The following is a 20,435-nucleotide window of genomic DNA, read 5'->3' as shown; positions in this document are numbered from 1 at the left end:
CTTCTCTCACTTTCCCAAACTCATTCCTTTCCACCTTCAACCTTGAATATCAAAGGACATACTGCACAGGGTTACAAAGCAACATCCACTCCATGTAGTTACCCTGATCACTCCTTTCATAACACTGACCAATTTGTATCTACCTTAAATGTCTTCTTCAGGTTGATGGGACTGCTGAATGTCCCCTAGGATGAAAGCGAAAAAGGAACTTTAGTGATATTGACTTTCCCATGTACCACCCAAGCTCTCATTTTCTCTCCCACTACAGAGACTTTCTACATCTTACTCTGTTGCCATTTAAACACAGAAGTTAATTTCAGAGAAAAGCTCCATTGGGAATAGTCAGATACCACTATAAGCTGGCTTATCGGGAACTGGATTAATAAGTACGGTGCTTTTTCCCATTTTCTGCTAATCCAAATAAGGGGAAAATGTCTGCCTGTTATCATGGAATCCAAACTTCTTCGAAAAATTTAGAAAGAAAAAGGAACGGCCGGGCGCGGTGGCTCACGCCTATAATCCCAGCACTTTGGGAGGCCGAGGCAGGTGGATCACGAGGTCAGTTCAAGACCAGCTTGGCCAACATGGTGAAACCCCATCTGTACTAAAAATACAAAAAAAAATTAGCCAGGAGTAGTGGCACACACCTGTAATCCCAGCTACTCAGGAGGCTGAGGCAGGAGAATTGCTTGAACCTGGGAGGCGGAGGTTACAGTGAGCCAAGATCACACCACTGTGCTCCAGCCTGGGTGACAGAGCAAGACTCCATCTCAGGAAAAAAAAAAAAAAGTATCCACAGCTACTTGCTACCCTGCTGCTCTTCTCCACACCATGCTAATCCATTTGAAATCACGGACCTTTGAACAGAGACTTCTACAGGTAACAGCACCAGGGATAGAACTTGCTATGCTAGCATGCCAGCTCACTTGAAGCCACAAACCTTACAAACCTCTTCCCTCCTGGCCAGATGAGACCCTCTTATCCCTGGTGAGGGCCAGGAAAGCTTCCAGGTGGATTTCTGAGAACTATACATACCCATTATTAATAGAGTACATAAAAGTACTGGATTTGAACTGTTTTTTGTGGAATCTTCCATATTTTGCCTGTACCTCAGCCTCCGTGTAGTGATAGAAGCAGGAGTAGAAAAGCGTTGTCACTAGTGGCATGTTGAGGATGGAAGCTTTGCGGGGGTGCTTTCGGAAGATCTCAGTCTGTCCTGCTGATTCTAGATGGCGATCATTTGCCTATGGTAGAGTGAGCCAAGTAAAAAACAAAACAAAACAAAACAAAAAAACAAAAACAACAACAACAAAAAACAATGTCCATGAGTAGAGGCAGGAGAAAAGTCTTTTAATATTACAGCAGTTGTGTTTCCCACCCAAGGAGTGAAAACAAAGAAGAGAAAAAGAAAGAAATTGCCTAGGAGATCCCCAGGGTAGTTTAAAATCCATAAAGTGATCATGGATCCACGTTGGATGGAAACAAATAGAAGTGGTGATGACATGGGAGATTTGGGATGAAGAAGAAATACTTCCAGGTTAACAGCTGGTAAGAGGAAAAAGGATCCTAAAAACAATGGAGGAAGGGGGCTATTGTATAGAGGCAGAAAATGAAAGGCTTTTAGAAACCAACAAGAAATGACCCACATGCAGAGTATAGAAATCTCCTAGATGCTGAATGGCACTGAGCCTTGGCACTGACGCAGAAGATGTGGAGATGAGGAGTCTAACCTCAATAATGATCTGGCGTTCCAGGAGCGTGTAATGGTCCTGTATGTGTGCAGAATCTTCTGATGAAAATGGCAAGCTGGTAGAGTGCCAGAAGGTTAGTATTTTTCTCTATTCGAAAAAGGAAACAAACCCAACTAAACCAAATCACCAGCATAAGTATAAGAGGTTCATGGTGCCTCACAAGTCTGATCTCAGTTCACCTTTAGAGCGTCCCTTAGAGGAAGAAAGACATAGCATGAATGGCATGAATTTCGTATTAAAGGTTTTGCCAATTCAAGAGGGATCCTGAAAGTCCACAAAATACTTATAGTCACTCATAATTTTGCTGATAAATGAATTAGGATCTTCTCATTTTGGAAGCTGGAATATTTGGTGAACCAGTCACAAAGCTAATGAGTGAGCCTAGGCAACTGCCCATCATCCACAACCCAGTGAAATTCTGTGGCTTGTGCTTAACTTACTGAGGGGACACCTAGATTTGTTAGCCATTATTTTATTGCAGAGTACAAAAGGCAAATTAAATTACATGGCATGGTGGTATGCTTATAGATCGACAAATATCACAAATGTCAAGGGTCCTATCTTCAACACTGCATTATGCTTTTTGTTTGTTTTGAGACGGAGTCTCTCTGTGTCGCCCAGGCTGGAGTGCCGTGGAGTGATCTTGGCTCACTATAATCTCCACCTCCTGGGTTCAAGCAATTCACCTGCCTCAGCCTCCTGAGTAGCTGGGACTACAGGCGCATGCTGCCACACCCAGCTAATTTTTGTATTTTTAGTAGAGACGGGGTTTCACCATGTTGGCCAGGATGGTCTTGATCTCCTAACCTTGTGATCTACCCACCTCAACCTCCCAAAGTGCTGGGATTACAGGCGTGAGCCGCCACACCCGGCCGCATTATTGTTATACATGAAGATGCTAAGGGATAGCATCTTGCCAAAAAGTTATGTGGTCAGTCAATGGGGAAGGCCAGGAACAGAAGTCAGGTTTTAAATGCCCAGTTCACAGGTCTATCTTTTAAAAAATACTGCATCATTCCCCGTACTCTGCGCACTCCAGGAAGAACTCTGAGTTTTAATTGCACTATTCCAGATAAGTTTTAGCCACAGTGAATTTTTAGAAGAGATAAATTAGAGAGATGCTTTAAATTCTAGTTACTTCACTATTTTAACTTTTCCCCTTGTTTTCCAGAGGCCATATAACATATCTCAGTATTTGGTAACATTAAATGGATTTCACTGATATAATCGAATTTCTAAACTTGAAGCCAGGAAATCATGTCACACGAGGAATGGTTGAAACAACCATGAGTGCTGAACCTAAAGAAGCAAGGACTACTTGGGAGATGCTACACCTGTCTCGAAAGATACAGGAAGCAAGTTTCAGCTTAACATAAGGAAGCACTTTCCAACAATGAAGGTTGTTCAAAAACAAACTGAGCTGTTTCAAGAGCAACAGGCACCCTGTCACAGGAATATGCAGAGCTGGGTTTTGTAATAATTTAAATTCTGGATGAAAGCTTGCCCTGGATCAGTGGTTCTTGGACTTTGGGGTTTCAAGGACCAGTAACACTGAAAAAAATGCATCAGGTCCCTAAAGTATTGCTATCTTTTTATTACCTAAGGTCACAAAAAAAAAGGTACAATGCATTTTGGTACTAAATAAGAGGAGAAAAGTGAGGACAATAAAAGATAACATTTCAAATTAAATAAATTTGGCTTTGGGAAAAAAATCTCTTTACATTTGTCTTTTTTTTTTCTTGGTTTACCACTAAGCAGTGGAAACTCTGCTGGGGACAAGTGTGTGAACACCACTGCATGAGGTGACCCTGAATGATGCTGGTGTGATTCATTGTTAGCCCTTCCCTTCCTGCCTATCCATTCCACCCTTTTTAATTTTCTTCATTCCTTCTGGGTAAAGGTATTGATACTTAAAATCATTTCTCCCCCATACTTACCCAATACAGGTCTTAAGAAATTCTTTTCGTTTGTCAGGGTCCTGAATGTTCAAATGCTCTCGATAATGAGATAGCTACAAAAAGCAGAAAAAGGCTTTGAGGTATTTTGTCTCCTTAGATGAGGGAGACAGCTAAATAACTGAACTTCCCATGCTTAAAAAAAAACCAAATTCTTCATTTCTTGGTATAAATGGTTATGGAGGGCGGGCGGGGGGATAGGCAAAGAGTGACTACATATCATTAGTAGGTTTATCTATAACTGCACTGTACAATACAATAGCCACTAGCTACAACTGTTTCTTTAAATTTAAATTAATTAAAGTAGAAATTCACCTCCTTAGTTAACACTAGCTACTTTTAAAGAACTCAATAGCTACATGTGACCAGGGCTACTATATTGGACAACATAAATATGTATATATATTTTTTTGAGATGGAGTCTCGCTTTTGTTGCCCAGGCTGGAGTGCAATGGCACAATCTCAGCTTCTTGCAACCTCTGCCTCCCGGGTTCAAGTGATTCTCCTGCCTCAGCCTCCCGAGTAGCTGGGATTACAAGCACCCACCACCATGCCTGGCTAATTTTTGTATTTTTAGTAGAGGCACAGTTTCACCATCATGGTCTCGAACTCCTGACCTCAGGTGACCTGCCCCACCTTGATCTCCCAATGTGCTGGGATTACAGATGTGAGCCACCGCGCCCGACCCAAATATGGAATATTTCTATCATCGTAGAAAGTTCTATTGGCCAGTGCTGATCTATATAATGAAGCACTGAGTAGATACAGTACTGAGCTTTACCTTTAAGTTTCACTTTAGCCTCAGTATTTAACCGAAAATGAATATTTGGCTTCAAATTTAGATTTTGAAAAGTCAAAGAGTTAAATGCGTATTTCAGTGTTATTTTTGGCACCCTTGATCATGTGCATGATCAATGGTAGTATGATCATGTCAACATCTAACAATTATCATCAGTAATATAAATAGGGCATGTCATTCTGACTCACTGTTCATAAATATTCACAGATTGAGCCAACAGCTGTATATAAAAATGTAAATGTAAAAATGTAAATAACATAAGACAGAATAACAGAAATTATATATCATAATCCAATCTTTGTAAAACATTTCATATAAAATAGTTGGTGTACAATCATTCCTAATATTAAAGAAAGTAATCTTTAAGAGGTATAGTTAATTTTTTGTTATTCAATTCCATTTCAGCCTTAGGTCTTTCAAGAAAAGTTCTTCTTGGGAAACCTTCATATTCTGTGGACATACACTAAAAGTGTACTATCAGCCTTGCCACTTCCAAAGTTTACAAGGTTGAAAAATTCAAAATCTATATACAACAACATGCATGATAAATCATCTTCAATTCAAACATGAGTATAAAGAAAATAAAGTTTTAGATTAAAATGAGTTACCCAAAACACATTTATTCTCACTAATCAAATTCAAAACAAAAAAGTTTATAAGAATGCTGTAAGAAGAAAAATCCTTATAGTTTTGAACTTACAGAGATTTAAAAATATAAACAGCTTTTCAGTGATTACTACAGGCTACCAATCATTTTCAGTTGATTAAGAAAAAGGATTTTTCAGATTGTCTCATGCTTTGAATATGAAGTACAAGTTCCTTTCAGAAAACATGTTACTGAGCCAGGTGAGATGGTTCACATCTATAATCCTAAAACTTTGGAAGGCCAAGGTGGGAGGACAGCTTGAAGTTAGGAGTTTGAGACCAGCCTGGCAAACAAACGGAGACCCCCATCTCTACAAAAAGATTTTTAAAAATTAGTCAGGTGTGGTCATGTGCACCTGTAATCTCAGCTACTTGGGAGCCTGAGGCTTGAACCAGGAATTGGGAGTCTGCAGTAAACTATATGTAAAATACATGATCATGCACCACTGTACTCCAGCCTGTCTCAAAACAAAAACAAAAACAAAAACAAAAAAAACCCCATGTTTCTGAAAAGCATTTTCAGTATTATATTGTAATTATGCTGTTCAAAGGTTAACAATACTTAATGTGCCAACTGAATGTGTTGTACAGTAACTAAAAAAGCAATCCTGCCATCAACAGTGCTGAGAAATCCTTTTTTTGAGACAAGGTCTCATTCTTTCACCCAGACATGACCTCCCAGACTTAAGCAATCCTCCCACCTCAGCTTCCCAGGTAGCTGGAACTACAAGCATGCGCCACCATGCTTTACTAATTTTTACAATTTTTTTAGAGATGGGATCTCACTATGTTGCCCAGGCTAGTCTCCAACTCCTGGACTCTAGTGTTCCTCCCACCTCAGCCTCCCAAGTGCTGGCATTACAGGCATAAGCCACCATGCTTGGCTAGAAATTCTTATAGCTGCATTATAATGACAAGTTTTTTTGTTTTTTTTTTTTAACATGAATTGCTGAAGTTTTAATAATACAATTGAGTTTTTGGTAAAATTTCAGATTTATTCTTATATTCCAGGAGTTCATTCTGTGATTGTGAAAATCTGCCAAAATTCAATCTTAACACTTGGCCATTGAATTCTCAGCCAAAACATGTTAAGTGTTTCATCAAATTGACCTATCTTCCTTCTTGACCCATATCTGATTTCTTAGCCTCTTAGCCTTCAACATTTTCTTTGTGAGAAGCCAAAACCCCAAAACTCCTACCAACCAGGACCTGAAAACAACTGAAAAACAAATTACAAATTGACCAGGCCAATTTTCACATATTTATTTTTTAAAACTTATTCATAAGCCCAACCAAAAGAGCATATAAAAAGAAAAATACATCATTCAGATTAAGTTTTCAGGTTTTCCAGGTGCCTCTCTCTTCTGTATATAATCAATATCAAAGAAAATAGCTCAATCAGTCTGGGATCTTGGAGGCTGAGGTTTGGCTTCGATTTCTGGGTTTGTTTCTTTTCTGAGACAGAGTGTCGCTCTATCACCCAGGCTGAAGTGCAATGGCATGATCTCAGCTCACTGCAACCTCCCCATCCCAGGTTATAGAAATTCTCCTGCCTCAGCCTCCCAAGCAGCTGGGATTACAGGCGTGCGCCACCACACCCGGCTGATTTTTATATTTTTAGTAGAGACAGGGTTTCGCCATATTGGCCAGGCTGGTCTTGAACTCCTGACCTCAGGTGATTCGACCACCTCAGCCTCCCAAAATGCTGGGATTACGGGCGTGAGCCACCGTGCCCAGCCTAGATTTCTGTTAAACTGGTCCCCAACTGAAACAAAGGCCACACTTACCGCCAGCTCTTCTGTTCTATCTAGGAACCTGGGAAGAAGCAGAAGGGAGCAGGGCATTTGTATCTATTTATGTGTGGCAGTATAACCTCACAAAATAGAGTGCCTCCTCTAGGAGAAACACAGTTCAGACTCATTTCCCTCTATACACAAGATAAATGGTTGATCAGGTATCATTGTTCCCCTGGTCTCTCTGGCTGATCAAAAAGCAAGGACAAGAAGGTATTGCAAGGAACTAATAACTTTGTTAACAGGTCTGACAGTGAAGCTCAGAGCCACCTACTCGGGCCCACAGAAAACTTGGTTGTTTTTTTTTTCCCCTAAGATTAAAGCACTATTCTCTGTTCATACAATCTTGAAAACATATTTTCTATATTGTTCTTTACTGTTTTCACGGACAGAGTACAATGTGTTTTGCCTCCTCCAAAGGCTTAGGTAAAACCTTGGAGCACCAGGACTTTTGTCTTCTGATTCTTCTTTACTCTGAATAGACCACCATAATTAACATTACCATTTTGGCTTGGAGGTGATGCCTGATAAAGCCTTGTTCGTTGGGAAAGAGGAAAGGAGGGAAGGAGGAAGGGAGGAAGCAGCCAGCCTCTGTGACCATGTCTTCTTTTACAAATTTCTGGCTAACACCTGTAATCTTGACCCTAACCAGGTAACCTGCTTTTCCCCACCTCAGTCTTCTGGGGAGCTCATTGCTGTGCTGGAGTCACTGGGTAATCACAGTCACCTTGGGCCACATGTCAGTCTAAACAGAGGTTCTAACCATTTCCCTGACACTGAAGAAAGGACATCATGTGCACATATTTTAATCCAAAGGTGGGAAATAGTCCCTACTGACTGGAATTAGAGGGAAGAAAAATATGATAAAAGACCTTAGACCTCTTTACCCCCAGCAGATATGCCTTTCTCTCACCAATCAGAATCCTACCTAGTTTTATAGGCCCATGCAAATCTAATCACTTCCATGAGGCTTCACTTGGGTATCCTGACTGAAAATATTTCCTTCTTCTCTTCTACTGTACTTCCCACTGGTATCACTTAGAAATCAGTAATAAAAGATACCTTTATTCTACATCTTTTTAAATAAAAAAATAGATATTAATACTACAAACTAGGTATTAGGCTAAGTGCTGGCTCACACACTACCCCTTCATCTTCATAATAACCCTGTGGGTCGGTGTCATCATCTCCATGTGAGAGATGTGAAAACCTCACGAAGAGGGCTGATAACTTGGCCAAGGTCACTCTATGAATGATGTGGGAGATCTGTAATAGCATTCAACCCAAGTGCGTGTGACTCCAAAGCCTGGTTCTTAACCAGCTTGCACCTTCTCATAAGCTGTGCTGTACTGCTAGTTATCTCCTCACACTTCAATCGCTTGTCGGGCAGTTGGTGTCTTCTGTTCCTTTGTATCCCTCAGAGTGCTTTGAAACAAGTACTTACTCAACTTTATAGACCAGACGATCGGTTCTTACCTGAAGAGGTCTAAAAGCAGCTTTTGATCCCCTATTTCCTTAAGGAAGTGAATAAGATGTCTCAGGGCAACCTGTCGCACCTCCAGCTCTCGGAAGAGGATCTCTGTCAGACAGTCAGGATTTAGGTTGAGAAAGATTAAAGCCTATTAGTCAAGTGTGAAATTGGTCTCCCTACTCACACATTCCAAACAATATCTCATCAAAGCCTAACAAAAGCTAAGAATGGTTTACCCCTACGTCTTAATTCACCATCAACACACTCTATGGTCTTGGGCAGCTCACAGCCATTGAGTCAGCTTTGCATTTCACACCAACCCAAACAGCAGGCACTTAGCATGGATTCTGACTTCTTCAAACCAACACAGCCATCTGAGGGGGCTCTGTGGTTAATGTAGTCATCACCCTAACGGATGCCCTCAGAGATGTGATGTGTGCTCTGAAGTCTCAGGCCACCCCAGTTGTCTCTGAAATAGACTTGACTAATGAATTCTGGTATGAAAGGCACATGGCATTCTCCCCTCGAATGTGGCAGACACCTTGCTGACTGAAGATTTCCTGCAAGCCATTCTCACCTTTGCTCAGTGTCCTCTTCAGGAAAATCAGAACCTACGGGAGAAAAGAACAAAGACTGTGCAAACTTTCCAACACAGAGTTGTGCCCCGAGCACTACAGACACAGGGCCAGCAACTCATTAGCAATCTCTGCAGGTACAGCCACCAGCTCTGTATGTGACGGAAGGAAAGCCAATGGATATCTGGAACTGAGCTGTGTCTTGGGAGACCACATGCCCGTGCCCATGCTGCTGAGAGACACCTCCCTCTGAAAGAGGATATGCTCACACCTCTCCTCCCTGAGACTGTTTCATATAACACACAGTAGCCAACCTTCTGTGTCTTGGTTACAATCCAGGGTTTCACATAGGCTGGGCATGGTGACTCATGCCCATAGTTCCAACACTTTGGGAGGCTGAGGCAGGGAGATTACTTGAGCCCAGGAGTGTGAGATCAGCTTGGGCAACATAGCGAGACCCTGTCTCTATAAAAACAATTAAAAATTAGCCAGGCAAGGCCAAGCGCGGTGGCTCACGCCTATAATCCCAGCTCTTTGGGAGGCCGAGGCTGGTGGATCACCTGAGGTCAGGAGCTTGAGACCAGCCCAGCCAGCGTGGTGAAACCCGGTATCTACTAAAAATACAAAAATTAGCCTGGCGTGGTGGCCCACGCCTGTAATCCTAGCTACTTGGGAGGCTGAGGCAGGAGTATCACGCAGTGAGCTGAGATTGTGCCACTGCACACTAGCCTGGGTGACAGAGTGACACTCCGTCTCAAAAAAAAAAAAAAAAACACACAAAAAACTAGCCAGCCATGGTGGTATGCACCTGTGGTCCCAGCTACTCGGGGAGCTGAGGTGAGAGGATCACTTGAGCTCAGGAGGTCAAGGCTACAGCAAGCCATGATCACACCACTGCACTTCAACCTGGGCGACAGAGCAAGACCCTGTCTCCAAAAAAAAAAAGCAAAACAAACAAACAAAAAAACACAGGGTTCCACACTTAGTGCATGTGTCACCAGCTAAGCCCTTAAAGCACAGATTACTTAGAATCCTACACCTCCAAGGGGAATCCAGGATCTTTACTTAACATTTAACACAAAATATTAGTCTGTTTGATTGGATTTTCAGAAACTAGTGAAAACAATAATTAAACAAACAACAACAAATTTGACAACTCACGGCCGTAATGACGTTTCCGTCATGCATGCTTACTGCCTCTTCTAGGAGTTGTAGTTTGTCCTGTAAGGAGCGGAATCTCTCTAGTGAGCAGACCTGGCAGAATAACACTAGAATTAGCACAAAAGAAGACAGTTTTCCTTATTCCTTTGTCGCTGGACACTAAAGAATGAGCAATAATGAAACAAAATGTCCCCAAGGAGAGTCTCTTTATTTTTACACTAGGGTCCCCATAACTTATAAAACAGTAGGTTCCCACCACCCTCTCTAGTTCTAGTTCAGCCTGCTGCCCTACAAGAAGCTAATGTCCCGAAGTCTTGATAAAGTCAACAGAAATCACTTGTTCTTTTTAAAGAACCCTTACATCATAATTTGCATACAGTAGAATGTACCCTATGTAAGTATATAGTTCAGTGATTTTTTTTTTTTTTTTTTTGAGACAGAGTCTCGCTCTGTCGCCCAGGCTGGAGTGCAGTGGCCGGATCTCAGCTCACTGCAAGCCCCACTTCTGGGTTCACCCATTCTCCTGCCTCAGCCTCCCAAGTAGCTGGGACTACAGGCGCCCATCACCATATCCAGCTAATTTTTTTGTATTTTTAGTAGAGATGGGGTTTCACCATGGATCTCCTGACCTTGTGATCCGACAGCCTTGGCCTCCCAAAGTGCTGGGATTACAGGTGTGAGCCACCGTGCCCGGCCAGTATCTCATAGTTTCAACTCACATTTTCTTGATAACTATAATTTTAAGTATATTTTTAAATGATTATTGGTCATTCATGAATCTTCTTTTGTGATGTGTCTGGTCAACTCTTGTGCCAATTTTTTATCAGACTGTCTACTTACCACGGAGCTAAGAGTTTTATCTTTTTTTTCTTTTTTTTTGAGACAGGGTCTCACTGTATTGCCCAGGCTGGAGGGCAGTGGTATGATCATGGCTCAGTGCAGCCTCAACTTCCTGGGCTCAAGCAATCCTTCCACCTCAAGCCTCCTAAGTAGCTGGGACCATAGGTGAGTACCACCACACCTGGCTAATTTTTATTTTGTAATGATGGGACCTTGCTATATTGCCAGGTTTAATAAAAGTTTTATATATATTCTGGCCAAGTGCAGTGGCTCAGGCCTATAATCCCACACTTTTGGAGGCCAAGGCAGGCAGATCACCTAAGGTCAGGAGTTTGAGACCAGTCTGGCCAACATGGTGAAACCTCATCTCTACTAAAAATACAAAAATTAGCTGGGCATGGTGGCACACAACTGTAATCCCAGCTACTCAGGAGGCTGAGGCAGGAGAATCACTTGAACCTGGGAGGCAGAGGTTGCAGTGAGCTGAGATCATGCCACTGCACTCCAGTCTGGGTGAAAGAGGGAGACCCCATCTCAAAAAAAAAAAAAAAGAAAAGTTTTATATATATTCTGGATGAAAGTCCCTTATAATACATGTGTTTTGAAACTACTTTCTCTGAGCTATGGTGGTCTTTTCATGGTTTTAACAGTGGTTTCTAAAAAATAAAAGTTTTAAATTTCGATGAAGTTCATTTCATCAATTTTTTCATTTATAGTTCATGCTTTTTGTGTCCTACGTAATAAATCTTTGCCTAAGCCAAGATCATAAAGATTTTCATCTATATTTTCTTCTAGAAGTTTTATAGTTTTAACACTTAATTTACATTTAGGTCTATGATCCATTTTTTAAATTTATTTTTTCATTCCCAATCCTTAGAACCTGTGAAGTATGATCCATTTTTTCCGTTCTTTTTGAGAGACAGGGTTCCGCTCTCTCGCCCAGGTTGGAGCACAGTGATGCAATCATAGTTCACTGCAGCCTCAACCTCCTGGGCTCAATTGATCTTCCTGCCTCAGCCTCCTGAGTAGCTGGGATTACAGGCGCAAGCCACCACACCTGGCACTATGATCCATTTTGATCCATTATTATGATCATTGCCAATTCTACCAAAATTGATCTGTACATTCAAGGCAATCCCAATCAAAATCTCAGCAACTCTTTTGTAGACACTGCCAAGCTGCTGCTAAAATCGATATGGAAGTATAAGGGATCTAGAATAGCCAAAACAAGAGAAGAAAAAAGTTGACAGTTGAGAGCTTCAACAAAGTTGAAGTGTCTTGATTTCAAGATTTAGACAATAATCAAGACTGTAGTATTAGCTTAAGAATAATCCAATGAACTAGAATAAATAGTCCAGAAATAGGACTACATATATATGATCATTAATTTTCTTATTTTTTTCTTCTTGAGACAGGGTCTTGCTCTGTCGCCTAAGCTGGAATGGAGTGGCACAATCTCAGCACATTGCAGCCTCGACCGTCAGGGCTCAAGCAATCCTTTCATCAAGTAACTGTGACTAAAAACATATCCTGCTATAAAATGATAAATTATATTTATATATTTATAATTACAAATTATATTTATATATTTATAATTATAAATTATACATTTATATTATAAATTAGTCACACCTGGGTTTTTTTGGGTTTTTTTGAGACGGAGTTTTGCTCTTGTTGCCCAGGCTGGAGTGCAATGGCACAATCTCAGCTCACCACAACCTCGACCTCCTGGGTTCAAGCGATTCTCCTGCCTCTGCCTCCTGAGAAGCTGGGATTACAGGCATGTGCCACCATGCCCGGCTAATTTTGTATTTCTAGTAGAGACAGGGTTTCTCCATGTTGGTCAGGCCGGTCTCAAACTCCCAATCTCAGGTGATCCGACTGCCTTGGCCTCCCAAAGTGCTGGGATTACAGGCGTGAGCCACCACGCCCGGCCACATACCTGGCTAATTTTTTTTTTATCTTTTGTAGAGACATGGTCTCACTATGTTGTCCAGGCTAGTCTTGAACTTCTGGGCTCAACAGATCCTCCCGCCTTGGCCTCCCCAAGTTCTGGGATTACAGGCGTGAGCCACTGCGACTGGCCCGATTTTCAACAAAGGCATCAGCAGGATAATTCAAAGGGGAAAGGATAGTTTTTTCAACAAATAGTGCTGGAACAAATGGAGATCTATATGGGGAAAACAATGAAACTCAAACCCTTACATCACACCATATGCAAACATGAACTCAATGAATCACAGATCCAACATAAAAGATTGTTCTCACTCTTTTTTTGGGGGGTGCGGGAAGTGGAGTTTCACTTTTGTCACCCAGGTTGGAGAGCAGTGGCACGATCTCAGCTTACTACAACCTCTGCCTCCCAGGTTCAAGTGATTCTCCTGCCTCAGCCTCCCGAGTAGCTGGGATTACAGGTGCATGCCACCATGCCCAGATAATTTTTTGTATTTTTAGTAGAGATGGGGTTTCACCATGTTGGCCAGGCTGGTCTAGAACTCCTAACCTCAGGTGATCCACCTGCCTTGGCCTCCCAAAGTGCTGGGATTACAGGAGTGAGCCACCGCGCCCAGCCTCTCACTTTTTTTTTTTTTTTTTTTGAGACGGAGTCTCGCTCGCCAGGCTGGAATGCAGTGACGCGATCTCAGTTCACTGCAACCTCCACCTCCCCGGTTCAAGTGATTCTCCTGCCTCAGCCTCCTGAGTAGCTGGGACTACGGGTGCCTGCCACCATGCCCGGCTAGTTTTTCATATTTTTAGTAGAAACGGGGTTTCACCATGTTGGCCAGGATGGTCTTGATCTCTTGACCTCGTGATCTACCTGCCTCAGCCTCCCAAAGTACTGGGATTACAGGCGTGAGCCACCGCCCCCAGCCCAGGCCTCTCACTCTTAAATGTACTTTTCCCTCTCATCCATCACTCTTTCCCCACTATCCCATCAAAGCAACAGTAACGGAGAATCAGAAATTTTGCCGCTGACTTTCAACCTTAGTGGACTTATTTTCCCCCTGAAATTAATTGAACAAATGAGAACTGAAGAGAGGTCAAAAAATCTTCCCTGTGTGAACAAGCTGCCCAGCTTCCCAAAGAACCTCACAAAAATTCTCTGTCCTTACTTTTCCCTTCCGGAGGCGTCGCACTGTATCACTGGGGCTCCAGTCATTGCTGTAATCCTGGAATATTAGCAATACATGAATCCCAGGAAGTTAAGGAATCAAAGTTATCAGTGTACCAACTCCTCAACTCAAGTCTTAGTGTCTAAGGGGGAAATACTTTGTGGGAGGGAATGGATGTGAAAAAAAATGAAGAAACGGGACAGTTTTGTTCTGAGTTTCTGAAGGAACTAGAGCAGGGGCAATATAGGTAGGAGGAGATGGATCAAAGAGGGAGGAGCCAATTGACAAAGCCAGTGGCCCATGCCTACTGGTTCAGGACCGCAACCTCTAGATGCAATTAGAATCACGTTTTAGGATTCTAACAATTAATGCCTTTGGCCAACAGAAGGAAAGAGAGACGTTGGAGACATGTTCCTTTTCTGACCTTAGGATATATGGTTTCTTCCTTATGAATCCATTTGCTTTTTTATTTGCTTCATGGGAATATGAGCTCTACCAAGCTTCCAGACTGCAGTGATGATCACTGGGTTTCAAAGTACAGCCTTCAAGTGGGAGCATGAGTAAGCAAAGTATGGCAGGGCTGAGTCAGAATATAGAGATTATAAGTCTAAGTTGCACCCTTTCCTAGCTGTGAGACCCCAGGTAAGCCCTAATGTTTAGAAACCCAGTTTTCTTATCTATAAAAGAGGGTTAAAAAAATTTCTGCTCAAATAGTTGGGAAAATCAAGCAAGGTAACATATGTCAAGGTACTTTATACTGTGGAAACTGTCACACCAGTGTATGCTGTAACTCACCCTATACTCCCCTTTGGGTCTCCCCAGCTCTGGAGCATAGCTTTTGGCAGGTGTGTCTGACAGAGCTGAAAAAGAAGCAGCTGGTTCAGAAGGGCACCATGAATCCTGCTTGTCGTTCCTTCTCTCTACTGCTTCCTTCTCACATTTGTTTGACTTCTGGGCTCCCAATGTTAACTTTGTGGCCAAAAGCAGATCTCCGTTCTTCCCCAAAGGCAGCATCCCTAGAAGTCACCTTTGCCCCTGTAGCCAGAATGATTTCTACCTCCTTAGTCAGTATCAGAAAGTTCCTCTAATAATGACAGTAGATGCAGAAGAAAGTTCATCTTGTCATCTAATTACTACCTGTCCCCATAACTCCCCAGACTGTACCAGATCAGTAACATTTCCCACAGCAATTAAAAGAGGGTTCAATGCATACCATCAGAAAGGGACTGGAAACTTCCAGGTCTAGTTCTACCTAAAGGTAAAGAACACAAGAGGGAAAAGGTCAACAGTTTAAGTCAGAGCCATCCAGACTTGGTTAAAGACACAATGTATACAGAGCTCTATAATGCAATATAGGAACTTAAGCCGTAAAAAATGTTTTATTCATCTGTAGAAATCTGAAGTGCCATTAAAAAATTGAGCAGGGAGAAAATTTTTTTTTAATTATGGTAAAATACACGTAACAAAATTTACCATTTTAACCATTTTTAAGTGTATAAGTCAGTAGCATTAAGTACATTCACGCTGTTGTACAACCATCACCACTATCCATCTCCAGAACTTTTTCATCATCCCAAACTGAGACTCTCTACCCTTTAAGCAACTCTATACCCTTTAAACAATAACTCTCCATTCCTCTGCCCCAGCTCTTGGTAACCACCATTCTACTTTCTGTCTCGAGGAATCTGACTATTCTAGGTCATACATAAATGGAGTCATATAATATTTGTCCCTTAGTGCCTTCTTTATTTTATTTAGCATCATGTCCTCAAGGATCATCGATGTTGTAGCATGTATCGGAATGTCATTCTTCTTTAATGCTGAGTAACATTCCACTGCATGTATATGGCACATTTTGTTTATCCATTCATCCATCAATGGACATTTGGGTTGTTTCCATCTTTTGACTATTGTGAATAATGCTTCTATCAACATGGAGGTACAAATACCTATTCAAGTCCCTGCTTTCCATTCTTTTTGATATATATCTACAAGTAAAATTGCTAGATCATATGTTATTTATTTATTTATTTATTGAGATGGAGTTTTGCTCTGTCACCCAGGCTAGACTGCAGTCATGCAATCTTGATTCACTACAACCTTTGCCTCCCAGGTTCTAGTAATCTGCCTCCCTCAGCCTCCTGAGCAGCTGGGATTACAGACGCCCCCTCACCACGCCCGGCTAATTTTTTATTTTTAGTAGAAACGGGGTTTCACCATATTGGTAGGCTGGTCTAGAACTCCTGACCTCAGGTGATCCACCCGTCTCGGTCTCCCAAAAGTGCTGGGATTACAGGTGTGAGCCACCATGCCTGGCCAGTTATATGTTAATTCTATGTTTAATTTTTTTTTAAAAACCCGCCATACTGTCTTCCACGGTGGCTGCACCATTTGGCATTCCTACCAACAAGGTGTTCTAACAGCAATGCACAAGGAGTAGGGAGGAATTTTGATCCAGGCAAATTTCTTCAGTACCAGTCACATGGTTAATGTCAATTTCATTCATCGTGTTCTAGAAAACCAGTCCAACCCCTCTGCATTTCTCTCATTTCTCTTGCTCCTGACCCCAGCTGCCAGCTCCAATGAGAATGCTTTATCCTTTAATAATCTTTTTCTTACAAAGTAGATGAAAATTATGGCCTAAGATTTTTCTGAAAAAAGAGGAGGACTTCCCTGTCTCTTTAAGCATATCTCTTTACCTCTAAAAAAGCTGCTCAGGGAGTAGGTAGAAGTAGGCTTGGGTAGTTGTGCATAGGAGGAGAAGCTGTTTCGGCTCTTTAGCTGTTCACGCCCCTCATGGCTGGAGCCACTATTACCAGCAGTCTCTTTGATGGACCATGAGATACCTGTGAGATAGTAAGAACTACATCAGCAATTCTCATCCATAATAAATCCTTGACATCCAACATTCAACGAACTCTAAAAGCTTTTCACCAGAAGCCCTGGTCCCTTGGCCAAGTTGGGGCAAGGAGAAAAGATAGAATCAAATAGAATAATCAGCAGAAAAATGGATCAAGGACATGAATAAGTGGATCACAGAAAAGAAAATTCAAATGGCTCTTTTTTTTTTTTTTTTTTTTTGAGACGGAGTCTGGCTCTGTAGCCCGGGCTGGAGTGCAGTGGCCGGATCTCAGCTCACTGCAAGCTCCGCCTCCCGGGTTTACGCCATTCTCCTGCCTCAGCCTCCGGAGTAGCTGGGACCACAGGCGCCCGCCACCTCGCCCGGCTAGTTTTTTGTATTTTTAGTAGAGACGGGGTTTCACGGTGTTAGCCAGATGGTCTCGATCTCCTGACCTCGTGATCCGCCCGTCTCGGCCTCCCAAAGTGCTGGGATTACAGGCTTGAGCCACCGCGCCCGGCCTCAAATGGCTCTTAAACATATGAAAAGATGCTCAACCTCACTCTTTTTTTTCCTTTTTCTTTTCTTTTTTTTTTTTTTTTTTTGAGACAGGGTCTCACTACGTTGCCAGATCTCTGGAGTACAGTGACTATTCACAATCATATCTCACAATCACGTCTCACGTCAGCCTCAACTCCTGGCCTCAAGCAATTCATCGCCACCACCTCCAGAGGCACACACCACCTGCCCCCAGCTTTGCTAAGAGTACTACAAATTAAAAATATAATGAGAAACCATTAGTCCCCTCCAAGATGGGGAAAGATCCAAAAGCTTGATAATACCCTGTGTTGCCAGGCTATAGGGAAACTGGAACCCTCCTCCATTGCTGGTGGTAGTACAAATTGGTACAACCTCTGTGGAGGTCAATTTGGCAATATCTACCCAATACAGATGCAAACATCCTATGTGAGTAATTCCACTCTAAGAATTGCTCTGTCGTTTATTCATCTAGGGTCAGAATACAAAGTCACTGATAGAAATATAAAGAGCAAAAGACTGAAAAATCTAAAATTCAACAGTGGGCTGGCTAAATAAATGATGGTAAATCCATACAATACTATGCTGCTATTTAAAAAAAGAAAGAGAAAATGAGAACACCCTTTATATACTGACATAGAAAGATCTCCAAGCTATATTAACACATAAAAAGAGCAAGGTATGAAGTATGCTACTGCTTGCATAAAAAAGGGATAAGAATACATGTTTCCATATACATTTCCAAATGCAAAAAGAGTCTTTAGATGAATACACAGGAACCAAGCAACAACGATTGTTTTTTGGGAGGACAGGAACTGAAAACTGAGAAGATACATAACAATATGGAACGGAAACTTTTCACTGTATACCTTTAATTTTTAAAAATTTTTAGTCATGTTATAGTATGGCCTATTTTTAAAAAACTTTTAATTAAAAATATTTCTTAAAAATCAGATGTGGTGGCCGGGCGCGGTGGCTCCCAAAGTAATCCCAGCACTTTGGGAGGCCGAGACGGGCGGATCACAAGGTCAGGAGATCGAGACCATCCTGGCTAACACGGCGAAACCCCGTCTCTACTAAAAACACAAAAAATTAGCCGGGCGAGGTGGCGGCGCCTGTGGTCCCAGCTACTCGGGAGGCTGAGGCAGGAGAATGGCGGGAACCCGGGAGGCGGAGCTTGCAGTGAGCTGAGATCTGGCCACTGCACTCCAGCCTGGGCGACAGAGCGAGACTCCGTCTCAAAAAAAAAAAAAAAAAAAAAAAAAATCAGATGTGGTAGGCCGGGCACGGTGGCTCATGCCTGTAATCCCAGCACTCTGGGAGGCCAAGGCGGGTGGATCACAAGGTCAGGAGATCGAGACCATCCTGGCTAACATGGTGAAACCCCGTTTCTACTAAAAATACAGAAACTTAGCTTGGTGTAGTGGTGCGCGCCTGTAATCCCAGCTACTCGGGAGGCTGGGGCAAGAGAATCACTTGAACCCGGGAGGCGGAGGTTGCAGTGAGCCAAGATCATGTCATTGCACTGCAGTCTGGGTGACAGAGCGAGATTCCATCTCAAAAAAAAAAAAAAAAAAAAAAAAATCAGATGTGGGCCAGGGACGGTGGCTCATACCTATAATCCCAGCACTTTAGGAGGCCAAGGCAGGCGGATCACTTGAGGTCAGGAGTTCGAGACCAGCCTGGCCAACAGGGTAAAACTCCATCTCTACTAAAAATACAAAAATTAGCCAGGCATGGTGGTTGGTGCCTTTAATCCCAGATACTAGGGAGGATGAAGCATGAGAATCGCTTGAACCTCGGAGGCGGAGGTTGCAGTAAGCCAAGATCGCACCATTGCACTCCAGATTAGGTAATAGAGTAAGACTCCATCTAAAAAAAAAAAAAAAAAAAAAAAAAAATCAAATGGACTTTGAGAAAGTATTAAGTACACAGCTAAGCAGTGAGACTGGGTGGGTAAGGAAGTCTGTTCTGTCAATCAGTTATGAGTATACTGAGTTAAGTCAGTAGTTCCCAAATATGGCTACAAATTAGAATCACCTGCAGTGTTTATTAAAACTTGAGAGCCCCCCCCTACTCCGCAGAAGACCTAATGAACAGAATCTCTGGGATAAAGCCTAGGAGTATGTCATTTTAACAAGCACCCCAAATGAGAATGAAATAGCCAGCCGAGCCTCAACCCCTGAAGAGCAGACCTATATGGCCATGTGGGAACGCCTGCTGGATTTCCCAAGTATCTTCTCCTGGAGTTCAGTTTCCAGATGTATGCTCATCTGAAAATAGTCTTACCTCATTCCCTCTCCAAACCGGCACTGAAGAGACAAACAAGTACAGCCTTCATTAGTGATAAGAATCCTGGACATCTATCCCCGCCTCTTCTACTTACTTCCCACAGGTTCCCCACTCCAGCTGACTCGCTCCAGGTCATCATCATCATCATCATCCACGAAGTCTCGGAGGCTGTTCACCGCCCGCTTGGACTCCTTTAACTGCAGAGGGACACAAGGCCAGGGCGCTCAGGCAATCATCATTCCCCACCTCTCTTCTGACAATCAAGAAGGCTGAGGAATTGGGGCCTGAAGGTGGCCAACGCTCACCCTGTGCAATCGAAAGCCTAGCATACTAGATACCTGCCAAGAAAACAAACTGATTTTTAGCCAACACTACAGTCCAGTGGTAAAAGAATTAGGAGGAATCAAAGTCACTTTTGAATTCTCATCATATTCCTGGCAGTGACTTGCTATGTAAACCTGAGTGAATTTATTCACCTCTCTAAAAATAAATGTTTCCCCAATTGCAAAATAGACACAACAAAAATAAATCCTCCAATCCAGTTCATCTTTCAAAAATAAAAAAATATATATCACATGAATAAAAGACTTGAGGTTCTTTAAAAAGAAAAAAAAACTGAAAGGAAGAAATCATCTTAAAAAGGTAAAGTAAAAAAGGCAGTGAG

The 20,435-nt window shown here is 42.3% G+C and overlaps 1 protein-coding gene across 2 annotated transcripts in view; it reads right to left on the bottom strand.

Moving 5' to 3' along the window:
• LOC105495843 (VPS33B interacting protein, apical-basolateral polarity regulator, spe-39 homolog) overlaps window positions 1–20,435 on the bottom strand; it is a 32,890-nt gene that overhangs the window by 8,082 nt on the left and 4,373 nt on the right. For both annotated transcript variants that reach the window (XM_011765696.3, XM_024797291.2), the window contains exons 3-15: window positions 19,866–19,968; window positions 16,803–16,949; window positions 15,317–15,355; window positions 14,899–14,963; window positions 14,104–14,160; window positions 10,151–10,243; window positions 8,992–9,025; window positions 8,420–8,522; window positions 6,938–6,965; window positions 3,689–3,762; window positions 1,731–1,806; window positions 1,110–1,244; window positions 144–185 (exon numbers count right to left, since the gene is read on the bottom strand). In XM_011765696.3, coding sequence (XP_011763998.1) covers window positions 144–185; window positions 1,110–1,244; window positions 1,731–1,806; window positions 3,689–3,762; window positions 6,938–6,965; window positions 8,420–8,522; window positions 8,992–9,025; window positions 10,151–10,243; window positions 14,104–14,160; window positions 14,899–14,963; window positions 15,317–15,355; window positions 16,803–16,949; window positions 19,866–19,968 — 996 coding nt within the window. The remainder of the gene's footprint in view (window positions 1–143; window positions 186–1,109; window positions 1,245–1,730; window positions 1,807–3,688; window positions 3,763–6,937; window positions 6,966–8,419; window positions 8,523–8,991; window positions 9,026–10,150; window positions 10,244–14,103; window positions 14,161–14,898; window positions 14,964–15,316; window positions 15,356–16,802; window positions 16,950–19,865; window positions 19,969–20,435) is intronic.

Source organism: Macaca nemestrina, chromosome 7 (genome assembly GCF_043159975.1).
Source record: "Macaca nemestrina isolate mMacNem1 chromosome 7, mMacNem.hap1, whole genome shotgun sequence".
Taxonomy (NCBI): Eukaryota; Metazoa; Chordata; class Mammalia; order Primates; family Cercopithecidae; genus Macaca; species Macaca nemestrina.
Note: the sequence above shows the minus strand (reverse complement) of the source record. Positions and strands in the feature narration are given on the sequence as shown.